The sequence below is a fragment of the Echinops telfairi genome, unplaced genomic scaffold (genome assembly GCF_000313985.2).
Source record: "Echinops telfairi isolate 266 unplaced genomic scaffold, ASM31398v2 ScPeMD7_2565;HRSCAF=3150, whole genome shotgun sequence".
Lineage (NCBI taxonomy): Eukaryota > Metazoa > Chordata > Mammalia > Afrosoricida > Tenrecidae > Echinops > Echinops telfairi.
In genome coordinates this window covers 1,361,795-1,386,180 of record NW_022106463.1, presented here as the reverse complement: position 1 = coordinate 1,386,180, position 24,386 = coordinate 1,361,795, and the positions used below count along the sequence as shown (strand labels likewise).

General features: G+C 49.4%; 1 protein-coding gene and 1 pseudogene across 4 annotated transcripts in view; one reads left to right on the top strand and one right to left on the bottom strand.

Annotated features, from left to right (window-relative positions):
- LOC101652886 overlaps nt 1-2,877 on the bottom strand; it is a 56,240-nt pseudogene extending 53,363 nt beyond the window's left edge.
- LATS2 (large tumor suppressor kinase 2) overlaps nt 1-24,386 on the top strand; it is a 61,872-nt gene that overhangs the window by 7,912 nt on the left and 29,574 nt on the right. For 2 of the 4 annotated variants that reach the window (XM_045294043.1, XM_045294042.1), the window contains exon 2: nt 3,439-3,999. In XM_045294043.1, coding sequence (XP_045149978.1) covers nt 3,652-3,999 — 348 coding nt within the window. In that variant the 5' untranslated portion in view covers nt 3,439-3,651. Of the gene's footprint in view, nt 1-3,339; nt 4,000-22,321; nt 22,505-24,386 lie in introns of those variants that run through there. The other 2 variants (XM_004714827.2, XM_045294044.1) reach the window with 2 other exon arrangements.

Below are 24,386 nucleotides of genomic sequence, written 5' to 3'. Positions count from 1 at the left end.
ATGCCACAGCCACCGGTAGACACAGAGCAGGTCAGTCACACCTTACATGACTCCAAGCCCGTTGGCCCCGTTTGTTTCCCTGAAAATCCAGGCCAGGTCACTGACCAGCTGGCTGGAGTGGACTCTGCGTTGGGTCATCGGGATTCTGACTATCGCCGCCTTACAGTGAGGGCCCGTTTTGTTGGACACACTCCACCCTGGGCCCCAGCAGTGCCTGTGAGTGTCCCCTGTCCTCCCTGACCTCCAGGCCTTGATGTTTAAGCTGCCCCCCTCCTCTTGTACCCTACCCCCACACGCCTCGCTCATGCTGTTTGGTGACAAATCCATCTTCAGGGTTCATCGCTGTCCAGGGCACATCCCAGTTCCGGGCAGCCACCCTGGTAACTTCAGCACGCCCTTGTAAAGTGGACCTCCTGACTGTTTCGGCCTGGGTGACTTGTTCTGGAGTGGAGGGGTGGCGGGAGAGGAACACACAGGGTCTCTGTCATGGGGTGACTGTGAGTCAGAAGCCGATTCGCCCCATCTAACGACGGGCGAGAACACTTGTGTGGCCGAATATTGAGCCCCTGGGATAAGTTCATTTCTCTACCAGGCTCTGTTTGACCAGTGAGACTGACTTTTGAGCTTTGCCCCACAGTTTTCTCCCACTCGATATTAAAGACCCTCTAATGGAACGTCCCAAAGTGGGGGAGCACTGGAATGACCCACGGGCGATGCAGAAGTTGATACCTACATTTCATCCTGTACTAGGGGCTATACTGCAGATGTGTTTAATTGCCAGTGGGACACAGAGCAATTTTTTTTTTAATAGAGAAGTTTAGGACCCTATACTTTAATGTGATCCTTTTTAGAGCAGTTGGTGTTGGCAGCCAGGCGCCATCTAGTTCTTCTGGTCTCGGGTCATGTCTATGTGGTTGTTCATTAGTTCATCGAACTAATTGTTTCCATGTAACTATGACTTTCATGATTCTTCTTTTCTCAGAACACAGAGAGACCAATAGTCCCCTAGAGGCTATAAATCTTTATGGGACTTTAAAAAAAATTTCTAACAGTTTTATTGACATATAATTCACATATCATACAGTAGTTTAAACATCCTGAAAAGAGCTGTACAATCATCACTACAGTGTTAGTATATTCTATATTGTATTTTTATTCCTCATTTCCCCCAGCTCCAAGAAACTATTAATCCTACAACAATAAAAAGCACAGAAACAAAAAACAACAACCAGTAACAATAGCAAAATAAAACAGAAAAGCCTCAGTTGAAAAGTATATCACTGACTTTCCAAGAAATAGTTTTATATAAAGTGTTATATAAACTTACATACGCCAAATCAGTGGAAAACACTTCCAATTTGTCCATATTTTTGCCCACACTTATTGCCTATGTTCTTTATTAATAGTTCTAAAGCAACAGTTTATAGTAGCCTCCCCCAACATATCATACAACTTAATCATTTTATCATCTTAAGATTTGTGCCATCATCACAATCAATTCCAGAGCATTTTCTTCTCATATTTGGTGTCAGCTGCCCATTCCCCTCCACGCCCCAATCCAATCCTTTCTGTTAAGGATTGACTGGTGGATTTGAACTGCTGACCTTGCAGTTAGCAGCCCAGTGCTTAGCCCAGTGTGCCACTAGGACTCCCTCCTACATGCAAAGCCCTCTTTTATTCCTTAGATCATTTTCTAATTGTACTTACCTTGCTGTTTTATCTGAACTGGATTTCAGGAAGGGGGGGAGGGAGTATTGTCCCCAAAATCTTTGAGCATACTTTTATTGCCACACATTCTACCCTGCACCTAAACCGTTTGTTTTCTTCCTTTGCAAGTCCAAAGCGAGTCATTCTTTTCTGCATTCTTCAGGCCTGAACAGGGGGTTCGGCCTGCCCTGTACTCAAGGCCCTGTGAATGGAGGTGGCCCGCACGTCATGTGAAGTCAGCTGCAGCTGGCTGAGGGCCAAAAAGACCCAAACTGAGCAGGCGTGGCACACCAGCCCCACCCCTCGGTGCAGCTAACCGCACAGCACGTGTGGTGGGACACTGGTGGTCCCGCGCATGTCCCAGAGAGTACATGTGATCACCTGCCTTCTTTCTCAGTCCCACAGAAATCCTGTATTGGATATGAGGGCGGTCTTCAAAAAGAACGACATTTTCAAAGCCAGTGAGTGAACTGCACCGGCTGTAAAAATGGTGTCATGTCAGCGTGTGACTTTCTCTTAGCTGACGAGGGGAAGAGAGTATTTAAACAGGCCGACAGCTGTGAGGTGGAGTCAGACATACCTCCCATCTTCCAGCCTTCTTACCAATTCTGCTAACAGCTGTCCCTCTCCCAGCACCCTCTGCTTTCAGGAAGACTCCCAGGTTTGGCTCCCAGAAAAGCCAGCTCACTGCCATCAAGCCGATTCCAACTCATAGAGGACAGAGTAGAACTGACCCTGTAAGTTTCAGAGACTGGAAGTCTTCACAGGAATAAAAAGCCGCCCAGGGCTCCTTCCAGAAGACTGAGGAGGTTTTGTTGTTGTACAGGCCTTGAACGTGTACTCGTGCAGTGCGGACAGCTCCTTCCGCCACTGCTTCCTGGGCTGCAGGCTCTCGGGCTTGTTGAGCCGGTGGGGCATGGCCCGAGTTTCCTGGGCCGCGGATCCAGGGGCTTGCCCTTCGTACCCTTGGAGGACTGCCTGAGTTCTCCTTCGGAGTGTGGTTGATGATGGTGAGCCATGGATTTGCGGGCAACTCGGATTTTGGAGAGCTTGGACGCACGCCACCGGTCACTTTGGCAACGCACTGCTGCGACAATTCCACCTTCGGGCCGTCGAGCCGTTTGAGCAGCTCTTCTTGCCGCGACGGCCCCGGGCCTTAATCTTGGCCATGGCTGAGCTTTAGAACCGTGGCTCCGCCTGGTCTGAGGCCAGGGGAAAGAGAAAGGGGCCGGGGCTGACCTCGGCAACTACTCCACTTCTTTCAGAAATATGCAAGGACCGGACCTCCTTCAGATAAGTGGGAGGTTTGGTTCGCAAAGCAGCAGGGAGAATGGCCTATGGCATGGATTGGTTCTCGAGATGGGGGAATGGGGCAAGTCAGAAATGCAAGCCCCCACGTGGATCATTTAATCCTGACCAGCAAGGCTATGGGTTTCCACGTGGTACTGCATGGAAGCACTTTGGACACGCTGTCCTGAGTTAAGACCACTGTCCCTGGAAGCCGCAGTCGCGTGTGGCGACTTGCTGTGTGGCTGATTGTGTCTTGGGGTGCGGGTCCTGTGCTTTAGTCGAGCTGAACCGCACTGTTGTCATTTCTGAGGGGAGGCCTGCCGTTTCTTCACCGTCCCAAGCGGGACACCGCAGACTCACTGTGCACCGCTGGGAAGTATTGACACCGTGTGAAAGCCACCAGTGAACGTTTTCTCCCACCCCGTGTGTTTTCTTTTTCAGATAGTGAGATTCTTCACAATGAAGGCTCTGGAACATTCTAGGTTCTCGCAAGGAACCACGGAAATGCAAGGACATAGCGTTTTCTAAAAGAAGTTGTTTCGAAAACCGATGTTTACGAGGAACTCTTAGGGACAGTTTTTTTGTTTTGTTTTTTTCATACTAAAACGCGTTAAGGAGGTTGTATTTACAGTAGAAGGAGAAACTGGACTAACAATGAGGCCAAAGACATTCCCTGCCACGGCGTACTCTGGGAACGGCAGGCAGCGATTGCAGGAGATTCGTGAAGGATTAAAACAACCGGCCAAGACCTTGGCTCAGGGCTTACCCGTGGGACCCAACAATGACCCTGCGCTGGACGCCAAGGTCCTGGGAGCCAAGGACGCAGCCAGGCAGCAGCAGCAGATGAGAGCCACCCCCAAATTTGGGCCCTACCAGAAAGCTCTGCGGGAGATCCGATACTCCTTGTTGCCTTTTGCTAATGAATCGGGTACCTCTGCCGCCACCACTGCTGAAGTCAACCGGCAAATGCTGCAGGAGCTGGTGACCGCGGGATGTGACCAGGTGGGTGAGGCGCTCCCTCGGGCCTCAGGGAGGCTTTGAATTGGCTACTACTCCGAGGCTCTGTATCACCGGACAGTTGGCTCCCTTCTCTCTGAAAGGGTCTGTCTAGCTCAGCGGTTCTCAACCTGCGGGTCGCGACCCCTTTGGGGGTCGAACGACCCGTTCACAGGGGTCGCCTGACTCATAACAGTAGCAAAATGGCAGTTATGAAATAGCAACGAAAATAATTTTATGGTTGAGGGGTCGCCACCACATGAGGAACTGAGTTAAAGGGTCGTGGCCGTAGGAAGGTTGTGAACCACTGGGTTAGCTGTTTTTCCTTTCTGGGCAAGATCCAGGAGGTCCCCAACCCTCCTGCTGTATGCATTTGCCCAGAGGGAGGGACTCCCGGTCCATTTCCTGTAGCCCCTGCTCTGTTCTGTTTGGGGGAAGCGGAGAAGGGCTTTCCCCACTTTGCTTGTCTTGGGAGGGTAGGAGGGAAATGGGGTTATTATTGTGAACTGCCCTGGGGATGAGACTGGCTCGCTTTATTTAAGCACAGCGGTAGCAACATGGATCAGTTCTTTTCTGACTCTCTTCCCCTCCAGTTTGAAAGAGCAGTGCTTCTGCTGTGACAGATGTAGCTAGTGTGTGGGGAGACGAGAAGGATCGAAAAGCAAACGCTTGAGAAGTGATTGCCACACCATCCAACAGCTCGGCTGCGTCGACTCAGGGATGCGCCCAGGGAGGCGGCACCATTAGAATGGTGTGCCTCACGTGCAAGACTGCTGCTGGTGTTTCACCTAGGTCACATTCCTGGATAAGATCTAAGGTCAAGGGCAGGACTACAGGAAATGCAACTGGAGCCCCTCCCACCTGGCAAAAATGCAGTGAGTAAATACAGCCAGGAAAAATGTAATTGCCTTAAGAAATGGCTTCTTAAAGCCAACCCCTTATCACCTTTCATGTTAAAAATCACAGTTGCAGGAGAATGCAAGTAAGCTCATTCCACTGCCTTGGGGGGAAAAAGCAAGATTTCATTCTCAGTTCCCGGGAGGATGGCCTGACTCCTCCTTGGTTGCGAGGCCCTGGTGTTGCAATCACTGGAGGGAGCCGCCACTGTTACCTTTTTCATTTCCCAAAGGCCCATCAGCCATGGAACACGACAAGAGAATCAACCCTTCTCCGTTGATGTCATGTGCCTTTTGAAACTAAGCCTGCTATTTTGGAAGGGGCCTTTGCCAACACTTTGGGATATACTGGGATTAACGTGTGTCAAGAGCCGGTTTCTCAAAGCTTGTCGGGATCATGAGTAATTTGGTGCAGAATTGCCCCCCCCCCCGCGGTGGAAGCTGACAGCCAGGCATGACCTTGCTCCTTGTGAAAATCTGATGTTCAATCTGCCCTCAAGGGCTGCCCCCTCCCCCTCCCTGAAAACAGCGTTCAAAGGGTCTGCAGGGTGGGAGGGAGCAGAAGTCTGGGGAAAATATTAGAGTCAGGGCGCAGAGGGGCTTGTAGGCCAACAGCAGAGTTGAAAATCTCTGGTAAAACACTCGCAAACAAAAGAGGTAATCAGAGCCAGGGTTTTGATAAAAAGAAAGAAGCCGAGCGAATAATCCAAAATACAGGTGGGCTCTCATTATGACATAAGCCATTCGTGATAATTATAGTGCAAGAAAGAATGAGGCTGGTGCCGCTTCCCCTGCAGTAAAATACAGTCAAATTAAGGATCAGAACCTCAATAAAGTTCCCGCCAAAATTTAATTTATGTTAATTACCAGCGGCCAGGATTCCATATACCCTATTGAATGCCCCTGGGAAAAAAGTCAGTTGGGCTTAGAGCAGCGGTTCTCAACCTGTGGATCACGACCCCTTTGGGGGGTCGGACGACCCTTTCACAGGGGTTGCCCGATTCATAACAGTAGCAAAATGACAGTTATGAAGTAGCAACGAAAATAATTTTGTGGTTGGGGGGGTCACCACCACATGAGGAACTGTATGGAAGGGTTGCTGCATTAGGACCACTGGCGTATAGTGTTACTGTGTAATATAAAGTAGCTGCAACTGAATCCTCACCATCCAATTCAAATAAGCCTTTCCTAGCTCGGAATAGAGGTTGCATCTGCTCCCACGGCTTTTTGGAAGAAAAGACGTTTAAGTGAACCCAGAGAATGAGAGGAAACAACCACTGTTACTCTCTCAGCTGTGTGCCTATCTGTTGGATGGAGCAGGCTATTAGCATGCCAATGTAGCAGTAAAGTGAACTATTCTTGTAGCTTCTTTTCCTATTGTGTTGCTTTGTGATTTAGATTCAGATTGTTCTCTTGTATTTTGAGTTAGGGTGCCATTTTCATCTATTCATCGCGGCAATAAAGTGCAGGTTTCGCATTAATGGTAGTTGCCGGTGTTCAGTGGCCTCAAGCCAGCTCTGCCTCATCGTGGGTCAGACTGCAGAACAAACACTGCCCTGTCCTGTGCCATCCTCACAACTCAGTGTGACGTTTGAGCCCATTGTTGCAGCCACTGTGTCAGTCCGTCCCATTGAGAGCCTTCCTCTTTTACTCTGAACCCCGATTCACCAAGCATGATGTCCTTCTCCTGAGACAGGGCTCTCCTGAAATCACGTCCTGAGGACTGGAAACGGAGTCTGCTCTACTCACTACCAAGGAACAGCCTGGCAGTGCTTCCTGAGACAGATTTGTTTGTTCTTCCAGCGGAGTTCTTTCTGTCTTCTTTGCCAGCATCCCACTTCTGCAGTCTTTCTTAGTCAGTGTTTTCCCATGCAGATGAATGTGCCTTGGCTTGTTGAGTCCGGCGCACCTTAGTCCTCAAAGGGACAGCTTGGTTCTTTAAAGAGATGCTCTGGACAGGTCTGCTGGTGTGGGGACTGCTGCTTCCATGAGCCTTGATTGTGCCTTTAAGCAAAATCAAATCGCTGACAACTGCAATCTTTGCTCCAGGGCGTCGCTTGGCGGGGCACGTTGTTTTCACGTGTGTAGCGTTCCACCCTGAAGGCTGTTGTCTGATCTGCGTTAGCAGTTTAAAGTCGGAAAGGTGAGCCTCGGGGTTATTATATTCTGAGCAATTAATCTGAGCAGCTGGACTGTCTGAAGAAGTATGCATCAGCATCCGAGAAAGACTCGTTAACAACCTGTAGTAGGCCCATGAAATTAATGGTAGTTCATAGCTCTATATGCGTTCTTTTTACTGACCACATACCCAGTTTTCCCCATTTTATTTGGACTATGAATGCTTGGAAATGTTGAATGTTTACAATGTTTTCTTTTAAACGCTTAACTTAAATGTAACTATTTATTTACAGAGAAGTCTATGATTCCAAAGTTTCAAACACACCCATGTAACCAACATGTAAAGGGGATAGTGTTTTTTTGGGTTTTGTTTCTGTACTTTTATTGGGGGCTCTTACATCCCTTATCACAATCCATACATTCATCCAGTGTGTCAAGCACGTCTGCACATATGCCGCCATCATCATTTTCAAAACATTCTCTTCCCACTTGAGCCCCTGATATCAGCTCCCCATTTCTTCGTCCTCTCTCCCCTCCCTGCCCTCCCTCACGAACTCTTGATAAGTTAGAGATTATTATTTTCATATCTTACATCGTCCTCCATTGCCCCTCACCCACTTTTCTGTTATAGGTTTTGTTTTTTTTTTCCGTGTGGGCTTGTTACTTCACTGCTGAATGGCAATTAGTGTCTGTTATAGTTTTAACCAAAACTTTTAAAATGCTTATTTTACGGTGGTGGGAGAAAGACTTTAGGAAAATTTTTTTTGTTTTATTAACATAACGTCAATTATCCATATATCTTTTATATAAGTTAATGACTTTTTTAAGGGGAAGAAGTTACATCAAAGATGAGTGTTCTCTAAGGAAGGTGTTTTAAGGAATTGGAATGAGATATGTTTTGTTGATGAATATTGTCTTATAACGAGATATTTTTCTTTATCGGCATACAAAATAATTTAAATTTAGCTTTTTTACTCCGTCTTCTTTATACAATTTAGTTCCACCATGTCTTTTCATTATTATGCATACTGACTCCTCTATTACCAGGAATAGAGGGTTTAACTTTTTTTTCCTGGAAAAAGTTTTAAACAACACTAGATTATTGAACAATTTCACATGCATACCCTTTATCTGCTTCTCAGAAACATGTGACTTGTGCTCTCTTGAGGAATTGCAGTTAGCTGTGTACTAGGGCCACGGTGGGTTACGCACAGGGCTGCTAGCTGAGAGGTACCCCTTGGGAGGAAGGAGAGGCTGTCTGCTCCCACAAGATGTCATCTTGCAAACCCTGCGGAGCAGTTCATCTCTTGTCTTCTAGGGTCCTATAATGACAGGGTCCACTTAATGATAGTGGGGAGGGGGGAATGGCGTGCAGCGGGGTGAAGTGACTTCCCTTCTGAAGGAAGCCTTGAAAACAGCGTGGCCCTACCCTTGTACCTATACAAGAATGCGTGCGCCTCAGCATTATTGTGCTTGCAAATGACCCGGGGGGGGGGTGTGGGGCATCTCTGAAACGTAGCCCTTGGTTCAGTAGTTTCCCCGGTGAGGCCTGGGGCTCGTGGACCCCTGAAGAAGAGCAAAGTACTCCACAGCCTGGATGCCTGAAAGAGAGGTTCAGGTGGGAAACTGCTTTCCACTTCCTTTTTGGGAGGGTGTTCATCCATTTTGCATTTGTTCCTTGAGAATCCATGGTAAATCTGCTCCGCGAGGCCTCGCGTGTCCAGAACAAAGAGGTCACTGTGAGACTTAAGATTGGCCCGACTTGGACCACAGCATTTGCCTTTGCCGCGGGTGCGTGTTAAGGCCGGACAACACATCGGGAAGCTTGCAGCACACTCGGTGCATTTGAATCACAGTGCTGATGAATAATGCTGAAAGTCCCGTGGACCGCTGGAAGAACAAACACATCTATCGTCAAAGAAGTGCAGCCGGAAGGTTCCTTAGACTCGAGGACGGTTCACATATGTTGGACATGTTATCAGGAGGGACCAGTTCTTGGAAAAGGACATCATGCTGCACGAAAAAGGAGGACCCTCCGTGAGGTAGGCGGACACAGTGGCTCAGACAGGACAGCGGTTTTGAGGACGACATGGGACTGACGGACAGCGTTTCCTTCTGCTGTGCATCGTGTATGATTCCGTGCATAGGAAATACTGGCTAAAGAAAGTAGGTTAGAGGTGACCAGGGACTGGTGGGAGAAGTGGGGCCAGGGGTGTTCTTGCTTAATGGATCCTGTTTCTGGGTGTGAAATGCTTTGGAATCAGAATTTTGTCTTGGTTGTACTGCATTGTGCCAATCAACTATATACGTGAAGGTAGTTAAAATGGCACATTTTATAATAGTAAGCAATAACAACAACAAAAGACAGTTTTCAGGCTCACATTTAGCAAATACACAGACTTTTAGTAGAAAACCTGTTTTATTCAGCCCCTGGTCAAGCAAACCTACCTTTTCTTAGTGCAACTTTTGGTTTCTGAGTTCTGAGTTTATTTCTCATTTCCTGACATCATCCATTCCCCCCACCCGCCCATTACTGCAAGTGTGTACGTGATTTAAATGGTTAATGGAATAAGCGTGGGGGGAGCCATAAGCAGACGCATTGATTTCACACCAGATTCAGCTGGAGAGAAAATGCTGATGGTGTGTGTCTGGTGTCGGGCTTTCTAAGAATAGGCATCGCCTTAGCAAGTCAATCCCAGGTGATCTGAGGAATCACGGAGTGAGTTATTTTCATTGCCAAGTCAAACACTACGGAGAAATAATGTGCTCAACCCAAATTTACAAATTCATTCTTGGTCCCCAGGACCTTTGCTAACGAAGAAAGGAGCCCTGGTGGTGTGGTGGTTATGAATGGGCTGCGATCCGCAAGGTCAGCAGTTCGAAACCACCAGCGGTTCTACCGGACAATGATGGGGCTTTCTACTCCCCTGATCAGTTACAGTTTTGGAAACTCACAGAGGCAGCATTGGCAGGAAGTTTGCTTTGTTGCTAATGAAGTAGTGCTGCCTAGGGGTGGTGAAGGAGACCTGCTGGCGTAGTGGGTGCCCACTGGGATACTAACTAAAAGGCCAACAGTTCAAAGCCACCAGCCCTCCTCATAAGGCAGGGCTTTCTACCGCCGGAAAGAGTTGCGGTCTGGGAAACCCACTGGGGCACGTCAGCCCTGTCCTCAGGGTCTCTGTGGGTTGGAACTTGACCGATGGCCGTAAGGAGGGGAGGTGAAGCCTGGTAAGAACCCGGAGTGGTGTCCACGCAACTAACAGGAAGGTCGGAGGTTGGCCTTAGACACCTAGGAAGAAAGCTTGGTTGGTGCTCCACGTCTGAAAAGTCAGTCCCTAAAAAGCCTAGGGAGCCCAGTTCGACTCCAACACAGCCTCACCGGGAGTCGGATGAACCTGCTGTAGCCGGTGTGCAGAGCCCGTGATCCGAGCAGGGCAGGAAGCCCTGGATCTGCCTTGGTTCATTTATCCTCCCAGCAGCTGTTGGCGATGGACGCCAGGTGCTACCCCTGTGCTGTAGAGGGAACCAAGGCTTTGGCCGCCCAGCCAAGGGCATGCTCTCCAAGTGTGGAAGGAATATTGATGAGATGTTTGTGACACAGACTCTTCAGAGAGGGAAGAATCACCCCCCCCCACGCCCCTCCTCCGAGTTCAGCCATTGCAGAGTTCTGGCTAGTGCCTGTGGGAGCTCTGATACCATTGTACCATTGTGGGTGATCTGTCTTGCTGCTCACTACAAGATCAGCAGTTCAAATCCACCAACCACTCTGTGGGAGAAAGATGAGGCTATCTACTCCTGCAACGATTTATAGTCTCAAGAACCCTCAGAGCAGTTCTGCGTTGTCCTATTGGGTCACTGTGAGTCAGAGTGGCCTCATTTACAGTGAGCGGGCGAGGGAGCTGTGAGGGAGGCTAGTGCCCTGCTGCTTAGAATCAAGGTTGGGAGGCTTCATCTCACAGACACTTTGGGACATGCCCTTGCGAGGGTTCAGTCACTGGAGACTCTCATGCTGGGTAGCGGGTCAGGGGAAAAGAGGAAGACTTTTCCTCAATCAGATGGATTGACACCGGGGCAGCAACAGTGGGTTTAACCACGAGAACGATTGTGAGTTTGACAGAGGATGTGGCAGTATTACGTTCTGTTGTGTGTCGGATTTGATGGCCCCTAACAACACACCACAACGCGTGCTTGTGTGTGACTCCTTCCAGCCGGAGGGGTGCCACCTCCAGAAGGCTGGGTGCTGGTGTTCATCCTGTAGGCAGGTAGGATAGGGGCAGGCTGCCCTGACTCCTCTCATGTCCAGTGCTTCAGCATAGACGACCCTCCCCCACCCAGGCAGCCCATTACGCAGCAGCCTGAGTGTCTGCCCGTGTGTCCCCTGCAGGTGACCTCTCCTGGTGGTTCACTGTGCTCTGGCCTGGATCAGATGGGCTCTGTGTTGCTTAAGGCACAGCATCACTGTGTCACCCTCTCTTGTGATGGACCTCACCAGAAGGACAGAACCTGTTAGGCTGCTCAGGTGAGAAATACCTGGGTCCCTGGCTTCACGCGAGAAAGGATTCACTCCTAGCCCGGTTTGTGATTCAAGTGAGTGTTTATAAAGGGTAGGAGTTTCAGGTTTGACACAGGCCCCCTCAGGGCACGGCACGTGGAGACCTGAGACCGGAGGAGACCACAGCACGTGGGCTGAGAGCAGCTTGAGGAAAAAGAAGAGGGCCATGTGCTTCGGGGTCCGGCTTTTCAGGCCCTCCACTAGGCGGCGTGGTCGACAGTCCTGGTCGACCCCATTTGCTGAATGAAGCTCACCTGGCCCAGATTGGGGCCCACCTCGGTGTGCTGCCCCTTCCTGGCTCAGAGCCTGAATTTTTTAGCATGCCCGGTGGGCGCCCTGGTCCCTGTTCTGACTGCCTAACACCCCCCCCCTCGTCCCCTGCCTGGATCTTTGGATCTGCCCTCACCTCATTTTACCACAGGCGCGTCACGATTCTGCCCCCTGAATTTGATCCACTCCTCTGTTATCAAACATCTGCACGATTAACTTCTGACTCTCGTAGGGTGCTCGGAGCACCACACTCGGCCCTGGCCACTTTTGTGCTTGTATCTTGCCCCGCCCCATCCCCTGTTGCCCGCCCCGCTGTGCCTCCTGGGTCCCGGAATCTGAGCTCACATCCACCAGCCCACAACGCCTTGCCAGACCTGGCCCAGACGCATGTGCTTAGCAGAGCTGAGCTCACCTATGGATCCAGGCCAAAGCCTACCCCTAAATTGTGGGCCAGTGACTCTCCATTGTGACGGTAAGCTTACCGCCTCCTTCATCCGATGTGTCTGTGTCTTTGACCCTCTTATGACCCAACAAACATTCTCCTTGAAATAAAGAAATCAATCGTTGGCCATTGGAGTAGAATGCTCGACAGGAACACAATTCCTCCTTCATAGTATTCTTCTATGTTTCTTAAAAAAAAATTTTTTCTCTCTGAACAATCTGCATTGAGAAAACAATAGAGAGAAAAGCCTCATTCCTGCTAAATGGCTCTTCCCTAGTGTTGGTTACAAAATTCCACCTTCAGGATGCCTTAATTGTAACAAAACTATTTGTTAATAGTTAAAGAACTTGTGCTTTTCCTCTTTCTTTTCTTGCGAGGAAACCACTCTCCAATGGAGTGAACGCTCCTTTCAACCCTGAAGTTGGAATAAAAGGAGAGGGAAAAAGGAGCACTCAAGTTTAGGAATGTCTGTGGTGGAACAGGAAGTGGCAGTACAATGGCTGCTGGGTGAGGCAGTTCCTTGCCACCCCCACCCCCTCTTTCAGATAAATGTGGCCCTAATTGTAACCTGAATGCTTTTTGAAAGTAGAAGGCAAAATCATTTTGACAAGACACAGACAAATCATCAGGGGTATGTATGTACATATGTATATATATATATAGGTTGCCCCTATTCATGCAGTATTTGTTCATTGTGTAAATTTGTAAAATACAGAAAAGTCTAGAGGAGAAGAAAAGAAATCCCATATAATTGTGTTCAAAGGCCCCCTGCTGTCGCAGTGTTTATAGTATAGGGTAAGTTGACCAGATTTTAACATTGGTAAAGCGGGACACCAGCAGGACACCATTGATAAAACTCATATCCTGGCGAAATAGCCACATGGCAGCCGAAAACTGTATACCCTGGCTTGTCGTGCATTCTTTACAAAAATCGGGACATTTTTAAAACACCACAGGAAACATTGTTAAAAGTTGGGACTGTCCCACCAAAAGTGGGACGTCTGGTCACCTTAGTATAGGGCTGCTAACCAAAACGCCATGCATGGTTTGGGTCCACAAGCCTACCAGTCTCTCTGCAAGAAAAAGATCAGCCATTGGCGCTCCTAAAGATTCTAAACTCAAAAGCCAAACCACTGCCATCGACTCGATGCCGATTTGTTGGGTCTCTTGTGGGAGAAATACCTTGGCTTCGCGCTAGAAAGAATTCACTTGGAAGCCTGGTTTGTGATCCAAGAGAGTTTTATAGAGGATGGAAGCCATTTCAGGCGTACAGTAAACCGAGCACAAGCCAGAGCAAACTTCTGGCTTTTTTGCACCCCCACCCCCACCCTACCCCACCCCACCCCCGTTGGGAGGCATGGTCGACTGTGCTGGGCAACCCCATTGGACGAATCAAGCCCACCTGGCTTAGATGGGGCCAATCCAGGTGTACCACCCGCCTAGGTGTACCACCCCTTCCTGGCCGAGGTCCTGAATGTAAGCCTGCACTCCAGCCCCTATGGCTGGCTGGGCTCCCCTGAGTCGCTGTAGCAATCTCCTGCAGGGCACCTTGGCACAGAGAGGGACAGCGCCCTAGCTGGCTACCTAACAGATTCATGGTGAGCCTATAGGACGGGAGAACCGCCCCTGTTTCCCATACAGTAACTCTTTATGGGAGTAGAAATCCTTTCTCCCAAGGAGGGGTTGGTGGTTTTGAACTGCTGACCTTACGGCTATTAGCCCAACATGAAACCGCTGTTCCTTAGGGAGGCACATAAGAGTTGATTTAGTATCTGTTGTGTCCTGTAGAGCAATTCCTACCAAGAGTATTATTCACTGCCATGTGGTTGTGGGCCATTTGATGACACGCTGTCTTAGTAGGTGTGTAATGGTCACATTAGTCAGAGTATCACAGATATGCAATGAGGACTAGCATGTACCTGACCCAAGCCATGACCTTCCCCATTGCCTCAGTTGGACATTGAATAAGGAAGACCAAAGAAGAATCAGTGCATTTGAACTGTGGTGCTGAAGGATATTGCGAGTACCATGGACAGCTAAAAGGACAAATAGGTCTGTGTTGGAAAAAGTAAGGCCAGAGAGCTCCTTAGAGGCAAGGAGGGCAAGGCTCATCTTAACAGAGTCCCTGGAGAAGGACGTCATGTTTGGTCACGTAGAGGGACGGAAAAGAGGAGACCCTCACTGAGATGGATGGACACAGTGCCTGCATCAGTGGACTCGGGCATGAGGCAATTGTGCAGATGCCTGTGCTGCGCACCACTGTTGTGCATAGGGTCACTACGGGTGTGAGCCGACTCGATGGCACCCAACAACAGCAGCAGATAAGCCAAGGATCCCCGGTGGTGCCACGGACAAGCATTTAGCTGCAAACTCTAAGGCGGACAGCGGATCAGTTGGCCATCAGTTCCCACGAAGAAGATGCCCTAGGAAACCCCTTGGGTGGCCAGTTCTACTCCATCACTAGGAGTCAGAACCAACTCCGGGTTGCTTAACAACTTTTCCACATTGTCGGCTTATCTTGAAAGCAAGCCACACCCTTGAGATCTCATCCATGGGGATTACTAGGTCTTAACTGCCAAACCACTGAGAATCCTGGTTGAGCCAAGCCGACACTAAACCTTGTCACCACGGTGTCTTCCCAATTTGTAGTGTTATGTTGCTGGCTTATTTTTTTAAGATAAGTTTGTGTTTTTAGAAGCATTACTGATGTCTTCCCTGTAGTTCTAGGGAACCATTATTTCTCTTCCCTTTGTGCCCTTCTCCTTATCCCCTCCCGGTACCCCCACTCCTTAGTGTTCTTGTGGCTGGTTGTTGACTCACGGTGACCTCATGAATAAGAGAAGGAAACGTTGCCATCCTCACGATCCTTGGTGCTCTGGAGCTCATTGTTGCAGCTCTTCTTGTGTTGCTGGACCTCGGGGAGGACGTCCCTGATTTCCTCTGACCCACTCCCTACATGACCAATCCTGCCATTCTAGTCCAGCAACTGGTCTTTCTGCCTTGCATCTGAGGAAGGTTCTGGTTCTATTTCTTCTGGGACGGACTCGTATTCTTCTGGCAGCCATTCACATCATATTCCATATTCTTTGCCAACCAGGGGAGGCCTGTTAAACAATGAGTGGCCAGCAGTTGGTCTACATGTTAGGGTCTGATGGACTGGTGTGTCTCTGTAGATTCTGCCTGAGAGTCCTGTTTGCAATACCACGTGTGAATTGAATTCAGCTGCCTCTAACAAACCCCCTGCTAGAGACTTGGCCCTTGTGCATTCCTTCTCTGATCAAAAGATCCACTGGAGGCCGGCAGATGCTGGCTGGCACGGTGGTCCTCCAGCACGGTGAAGTACCCAGACTCCTCTTGTCTTTCTGCCCTGCCATTCTTTACCTAGGTGAGACCCTGCAGCCAACATTCCAGGCAAGAGCAGTGAGACAGCAAAATGGGGCACTCCGGTTCTGTCTCTTTTTTCAATAGCTTCCCCCACATCTTGCTTACCAGCCAGAACCTACTCATTTTGTTACGGGGGAGGGGGTTTCAAGCGGGATTGGAATGTCCTCTTGCTAGACACATGGCTGTTGCCAATACAATTGGGCTTTTGTTAGTTAGGAAGAAAGGCTCTTGGTTAAGAAGCAAGCAAACTGTATTGTATTGGCTACGTGACTGCGGGCCGTTGGCTTACCTTTTTGAGCTTCAACTTCCATTCTATAAACTTGGGATCAAGTAGTCACTCACTTCGTCAGCTACCTACAGGCAGAAAGAACGCTTGTAGAGTGGAAGGCGCCCAAGAAATGTGACCAAACACTAGTGCTATGTGCCATAGGTTCTTGGACTTTTGTGAAGTGGCTGGAGAGTTGGATTTTTAGGGGTCTGACCCATTATACTTAGGGTAAAAATGTTTTCTTACCAACCTCGATCCGGCTGATAAGATCTCTTCCCGCAGTCATTCATTACATGAGATGGATTTGCTCTTACTTGGCAAGATGGGCACACTTGCTGGTGTGATGATGATAATTTGGAGCTGGTTATGATATTGGAAGAATCACTCAATACGCAATAGAAATAAAGCTTGTTCAGTTCAGAAGTAAATAACATGACGGAATCCCCAGCCAACTTGTAGACATTCGGTGTAAATTCAAAGCAACGTCCCTGGCTCTAATCAGCAAAGAGCCACTGTAAGCCTAGTGGCGTTAGGCATGGGGGAGGCCCAAGACCGTGGCAGAGCATAATAGAACAAGTCAGACTCAGCACCCAGTCAGAGAGGACCCCCCAGGAATGATGAGTGTTGCCATGGCGGCACCCCTCTTCTTTCTGCACATCCCGGGCTTCCTTCGACGCTGCCCTGGTGATGCTGCCCCTGTGTTTCTGCTTTTCAGTCTGGGAAGGCTAGAGCAGGAGGCCCAACCAGTACGGGAACACAGCATCAGAAAATCGTCTTGCTTTCCCACCTGCTGTATTTGTGTCTTTCTCTTTGGGGCCAAGGTTTCTGAGATTCCTAGAAGAAATCAGGGGTCAAGTCAGCAGAGTCTTGGCCTACCCTCATCATTTCATGGTTCCCTTGTGGTTTCAAATCCCTCCACCCCCCAATGTGATAGAAAGCTCCCACCATGATATTCCCAGATGGGGAGACATCCCCTGCCCAGAACTGCTTGCGCTAAAACGGTCTTCTTCACTAGCCCAGTCTGGCCAACTTAGCCAAGATAGCTTTTCTCCCTTTATGATCCCTGGTGGTGTAGTGGTTCTATTTTGGCCCGTGGTTCGCACGGTCGGCGGTTCGAAACCACCGGCAGCTCTGCAGGAGAAAGACTGGGCTTTCTACTCAGGCAAACGGCTAAAGTCACGATGAGCCAGCATTGACTCGATGGCAGTGAGTTTGGTGTTTGCTATCGGTTACCATATTAAGAGGATAACATGGTCATTAGAGAACATCTTTGGAGTTGCTGGGCGGCACAAACAGTTAAGCACTCCGCGACGACCAAAAGGCTGGTGACTTGAACACACCCAGAGAAGCCTCTGGCGCCACCGAGGTTGCGCATTGAGTTGCTGACTACAAGGTCGGTGGTTTGAAATCGCCAGCCGCTCCTCTGGAGGCAGGTGAGGCTTTCCCTTCCAATAGAGAGTCACAGTCTCAGAACCCCCAGGAGCAGTTCTGCCCGATGGCTGTGCGTTTGTTTGCTTTTCGAGGCATCTCAAAAGAAAGGCCTGGCCCATCTGCCTCTGAGACGGCAGCTCTGGTCAGCGTCTTCCATGACGCTGGTTTGGTAGGACGCTTTAGGAACTCAGTGTGAAGAAAATAGCCGCCATGAGAATCCGAATTTTTTTTCTGACAGTACTTCGGTATGTCTGCCTGGGGTCTTTTATCTGTGTGCACTGATTTTATTAACGCACACACAACAACACAACGAGCAGGCCATGCCATTGCAGCCGCCCCACTGTTTGCCTCTTCCCGGAGGCCTTCAGTCGGCTGTTTGGTAAGGGGCTTCCTCTCACGTCCCCAGGCCTCCTCGCCCTTGCTGAAGCGCAGGCTGTCCGGCCTCAGAACGGCGCTTGATTTCGTTTCCCACAGTTACATACTTGGCCCAGCTTTCCTCTGGACCATTCTGTGGGCTCCCCCTGGGGACCCCTTCCTTCCAGAATGCCGGGCTGTCTCCCCTATTGCTTTCCAGAGCCCCGCTTATTTAGTTAGTTTTCACCCCCAGGAGCACAAAATGTGTCATAAACACCCCAATACACACCACCCCACCCCACACCCCCCCCCAGCCTCCTGAACCCTAAGATTTGGTGCATGGTCGAGGCGCCCTCTCGGAAGACTTGGGGAACTCCGTGTTCTCATTCGGAATGTCGCTGCCCCACGTGCCTGCGCGAGCAGATGGGCTTTGTGTGAGGACCGCTTCCAAAGACGGGAAGTCAGAGGCCTGCTCAGGCTCAGCTGTCCCACCGGAGGTTGCGAGCCGGTACCCCCCAGGGGGGAGATCCTTTTGCAGTTGGCTTAATTTGGACCCACACTTAGGATCTGAAATTGGGGGGTGGGGGGAGATTTTTTTGTTTCTAGTTTTTCAAAATCAAGAGCGTTCACGCCGAAGCTTGGCTTTCTTTTTCCCCATTTTCCTCATCAAGTAGAAGTCATGGCTGGTCCCTCATATACGGAAGTGGGCTTGTGGGCCTTCCGGTTCCTTTGAGCCCTGTGCTGCAGCTCCCAGTGTGGTCATGGTGGGGGAGTCGGGGAGTGTGCCAGGCTTGAAAATCCCCAGGGACTGTCTTCTCTCTCCCCACTGGGGTCCCTTAGGTACCGGTGCAAACTCGATCAAGATGCCTGTGGGAGACACAGCCACAGGGAGAGCTTCCAGCTGGAGAGGGAAAGGGCAGCTTTTATTGTTCCTTTATATCAGATCAAGATAATGCATCTGTTCTAGAAACAGTGATTACACATGAAAGCAGGGCATTGTGACTTTTGCCCTCAAAGAGCGTCTAGAAAAAAGTTAAGTATCTAGAAGATCCTTCTGGGATTTTCTCTTCCTCTCCATCAGGGTGAATAATTGTGTGTATGTCACTTTGTTTTCTCAAACGCACCTAAATGGACACCCCCCTTACACACACATGCACGCACACACGCGCACACACTTCCCTATCTATGGATTGCTTTTATGTGGCCTTTCTTGCCTTGGTTTAGTAACTGTCACCAAAGGACTGCATGGGGACTTTGCAAACGAAGGGCTTGTGTCCCACAGAGTGGATTGGATAACTCACTAAGAATGCAAGTAAGATACATGGCACCCTAGTGCAGGTAGGACAATGCAAATAGGGTGTGTAGGGAACCTAATCAGGTGATTGGTCAGTTTCACCATCCTTTGAGGATTCCAATGAGCCATCTCAGCGGTCAGGTTGGAGGACATGACTACCACCTAGAAAGAAGAGCCTGGAGCAGGGTGTGCCCTTTCGACCCTGAGTGTGTGTGTCGAGAACCTCATAGACCCAGCAGACAGAACTGTAACACGGGGAGAATGTGTAGCAAGTGTGGAAGAGAGCCTGTAACAGCAGAACCAGAACACTAGCCTGAGATGATGCAGTGGCCCTCTGAGTTATGGAGCAAGGCATTGCAGTGGATGTGCCAATCTACCGATCGAGAGCACTGAGACCTCTTTGTGGCAGAGTGGAATGCCTCTGGGCATTGGTCAACAGAGCTAGGCTTGTCGACCTCCAGAGCAAAAGAGCTGAGAGCCTTCAGGTTGAGGCTTACTGGTGGAGTGGGAAGCCTCAGGCACTGTTAATAGTGGTGCTAAAGAGCTTTGTAACATGTAGTGCATTGTGTAACATATGGTAGGCGTTGAATTGGTACACAAGATTGAGGTGTCAGTAATCCAAGAGAGCTATCTTCATTGAAGAACTGTATTCTGAGCCTTTCCTGATCCCGAATTGTAACTTATTAATTCCTTAATAAGCCCCATACTGGTGAGTATGGTCGGTGTGGCCATTTCTATTAATTTTGAACTCAACCGAGAAGTAGACTGCCATGGGAGGGACGGCGGGTCAGGTCAGAATTGGTCAAGAAGGTGGAGATATGTCACATAGGGGCCTCATAAGAATCATGCTTGGGCTGCTGATGCTGATACTGATTCTCTGTCTTTCCACTGGAGGTCAGATGAGGAGGGGATGCTGTTCGTGTCCAAAGCAGGGGTCACTGCAGTGGCTCCAGACTCAGGAAAACATGGGATTTTGTGAGAGAAAGAAGGAACCTGAGTGGGAAATAGCAGATGTGGTTCTTCAGTGGTGACTTGTTTGTCATTTGCGGTGACTGGGGAGGAAGTCAGACATGTTGTGCCGCGGCTGAGGAATGAGAAGCCGAGCTTGAGTAGCTGGGGCAAGTGGATAGCCATTGGATGCATCGAAGCAGGAAAAGTCAACGCCCACCAGAATAACCCCCTTCCACAGCTGGAAGTTTAAAGGGGCCAGCAAGGAGCCCACTTGGTGTGCTTGCTTTAGGTGACCAGCGAGGGCCCCAAGATGAGTCAGCGTCGGGGAGAAAGCTATGAAGAGTTGGGCTGAGTCTGGGCGTGCCCCGTTGACCTAGCCCATGGGACCTGGGGCGGAGAGGGGAGAAGCTGACCGGTGTGAATTGCAGGAAGTGTGGACTCCCAGGCCCATGGCTGGTCTCCACCGGCCCAGCCCACAGGGACGAGGGTGAACCCATCAGAGCCCAACTGAGTGAAGAGGAAAAGGTTTGACCCCGGGAACTGCTGTGCATTGCTGCCGTTTGCACGGAACTGGATTTTGCTTATGGAGGTGGGTGCTTAACGTTCCGTGGGAGCAGGAAATGTTTCAGATCAGGGAACATGCCTGTCTCCTTAGAGCTGCGGCTCTCAACCTGTGGGTCGCGACCCCTTTGGGAGCCGAGCAACCCTTCCACAAGGGTCGCTCGATTCATAACAGTAGCAAAATGACAGTGATGAAGTAGCAATGGTAATAATGTTATGGTTGGGGGAGTCACTTGCCACATGAGGAACTGTATGAAAGGGTTGCGGCATGAGGAAGGTTGAGAACCACTGGCTCAGAGTCTTGGTTTGATGGGGACAGGCAGTTTAGAAAGTGGCTGTTTTCCAGTTGGGGAAAGGCGTGATTAAATGACTTTTGTGTCTTTGTTTTTCCGTATTCCTTTTCTCTGTTCTCTCCTTGCTTGTGGATACGATTTCTCTGTTTCCGGTAGAGAACGCAGGAGTCTTAAACACATTCTGATGGTTGAATAAAAGGCTTTCTTTTGACTGTGATATAGCTCACTTCAAATCTTCAAACATTTGGAAAGAGGAACAAAACTTGTGTTGTGAGGCTAGCACCATGTGGGAGGTCCACATGGACAGATTTGGTGTGGCATGAAGGAAAAAAACATCAGATGTGTTCGGGCTTTAGACTGCCAGGGCCAGTGGGGACGACCAGAACATTAAAGTAAAATCTTGGACTCCAGCAGCGGTTCCCATACCCGACTGACTGCACAGTGATTCCATAGACAGCTGTGAGCCACACACAGAGTTACTCACACTGGCACACTCACACATACAGAGCGTGCACACCACCTACCCATACGCCACACTCAGACACCACTCATGCACACACACGCTCACTATACACTCACCACACACTACCCATGCAGAAGACCCACACGCAGACGATACAGTCTCACATACACTCACCTTTTGCCACACACTCCTCAGATAACACACACATGCTGAAATACATACCCGTGCTGAACACCAACACACACAAGCCACACTCTCACATGCACTTACATTATACACAGACATATATCGCATACTCCTCACATAGCACGCGTACTGAAATGCATACATTCATACTACCCATACTGTACATTCATTCACACTCACTCATACACAGATAATCCATACTCACTACACACTGTCACACACACACACACACACACTACCTATACCACACACACACACACATTCACATAGACAACCCATGCTCTTACATACACTCAGGTTATACATGCACACACCACACAGTAGTCATACCACACACACACCCCATCCATGCTCACACTGCTCATTATGCACCCACATAACATTCACACACACACACACTCTCACGTGCAGACATTCCATGTCCTCAATTGTACACACATTACACATGCACACACGCACTATGGGTATGTGTGTACCCATTATACACACATAGGTGCGTATGCATGTACGTGTGTATGTATGAAAGGCATTATACTACACATAGCCACAAGCATTACCACCCCCGCCTGCCACCAAGCTCCTCATTTCCTGGTCTGGGTGGTTTCCGGCATTGGCGTTTTAAAGCTGCCCCCGCAGCGTGTGTGTGAACCCAGTGTTTCCTCCTCTGCCCTCCTTGCCTGGCTCCCACCACCCTTCCCCGGTCCGGGGAGCATCCTAGATAAAACCAAGGCTTCTGGCTGGAGGCACACGTGGGAACCCAGGGTCTGCGTCTGGCACCTTGTTTCTCTCTTGTCACAGTTTGCTCAGAGCTGAAAAGACAAGAGCTTTCCACCTCTTCTTCCTGGTGCCCGTGGCACGGGGGCGCAGGCAGAGCCGGAGGTGCCTTGTGGATGTGTGGAGGACAGACCGGCAGTGCCCTGAATTGGGTGCACGCTGAGAAGGGTGGCCCCTCCAGCCCGGCTGATTCCTGAGCTGAGCTTCACGGGCTCTCATGATGGAGTTCTCGCTGGTGACCGGGAGGAAACGGACCGTCTGAACGGGGTGAAATGTAAGCATCTTATAGTAAGAACGTGGGGGAGGGTTTTGCTGTTTTCTGGATGCGACAATGTGCAAGTTAGAAATGCCATTAAAGGAAGTTTGAATTAGGGACATTTTAACACATTTGAAAGGCGATTGTGTCAAGCCACCAAGTCTTACTGACTCACTGCCCAGCTCCACCAAGTGCCCACGCTCAGGCGGTCCCCATTCTTGTTGCCACATGCTGCTGAGTCAGTCTTCCACTCAGACCCTCAATCTCAGAGTCGAACTGCTGTGCCCCAAGAGTTGTAACCGAGGCTGCAAATCTTTCTGAAGCAGCTGGCTAGGCCTTTTGCCTGCAGATCTGCAGCGTGGGTTCGAACTGATAGCCCTCAGGGGTAAGCTCTAGGAGGGTAGACCAGCTCTGTCTTGTGCCTCAGTGCATCCCCCGGGCCTAACACACTGCCTGGCCAAGAGCTGGCCTTCCACTGGGGATGCAGAAGCGGGGATCGGCGGGGATCGAGAACTCCTTTCAAATTTTTGGGTGCTGGGTAGAACCGCAGAACTCGTCTGGTTCCCTTAGCTGATTGCTGAATGGAGCCATGCAGTGTGTGTTCCCAACCAGCCAACTGAGTCCTAAAGCACCATTTTTCAAAACCTTCATTGGCCTATAAGGGACAAGGTCGTAGAGTAGTTTTGATGGCCCCAGCTGGAAAGACAATGTTAAAAATTGTGAATTTCAGCCATAGGGGTTTTCATTTGGTTGCATCTGTAAATGTAGGCCACTCCATGAACACTCTTATTCGATTTATTTTTTTGTCCTTTTTCATGAGACCCACTGGTGTTGATTTTGGGGGAGGGGGTGATCTGTCATTTGAAGTATCCAGAAGAGTAAGAGCATAGGGAGCAGAGGTCATTAGTGGGCACAGAGAGAGGGAAGGAGCCGTACTATGCACACCCAGATTGGACATCACCCATGGGATTAGCTATCCTAACTGTGGTCAGCCCCGTCGGGGAGACTGCGTGGCACAAGAAGGCGAATTGAAGCGTATGAATGTAACTTAACACTGACGATGTAAGATTGAATATTTAAAGACATAGCAGAATTGTTTCAGGTTAAGAGGAGGCGACTGTATGACCATTGCAATACTGTCCTATGTTTTCACGGTGGAGGTCAAGAGATTTTCTATTTCTTTTTTTTTTGCTGCTGCTGCTGCTTTTAAATTTTATTTTTATTTGTTTTTTTATTAATCACTTTATTGGGAGCTCTTACAGCTATCATACATTCCACAATTCAATTAGGTCAAGCATAATTGTACAATTGCTATCACAATCAGTTTCAGAACATTTTCTTTCTTCTTGAACTCCTTGGTATCAGCTCCCCTTTATCCCCTCCCTCCCCCACCCTGTCCCCAGGAACCCTTCTTATTCTAATTATTTATTATGACTGTTGTGTGTGGTTCGTTTTTGTTCGTTTGGGGACCATATCTTACACCGTCCAGTAGACCGATTCACCTACAGTTGTCACTCGCTTCCCTCGAGTGGGGTTAGGCAGTCATCACTGCTGTCAGCCCCGCCCTTCCCGGTCCCCAAGGAGTCATTCCTGTTCCCGTTTCTGAAGGGCTCTCTATCACGCATCTAACGATCTTCATTATGCAAGTGAACATACTCGGGTCTAACAAGATTGATGAGGCATAACTAAAACCATAATAGTAAGGGGAGGAAATATTAAAGAACTAGAGGATAGTTATCCGTTTCACCAGTGCTATATCGCACCCTGGATTTATCATCCCTGCCGTATGGCCCTTCTGTAAGGAACTGCCCAATTATTTTACAGGTGGGTTTTTGGGTCTCCACTTTGTCCATGTTCCTTCTCATCAATTTGATTGCTTCTTTTTGAACTTCTGATACCT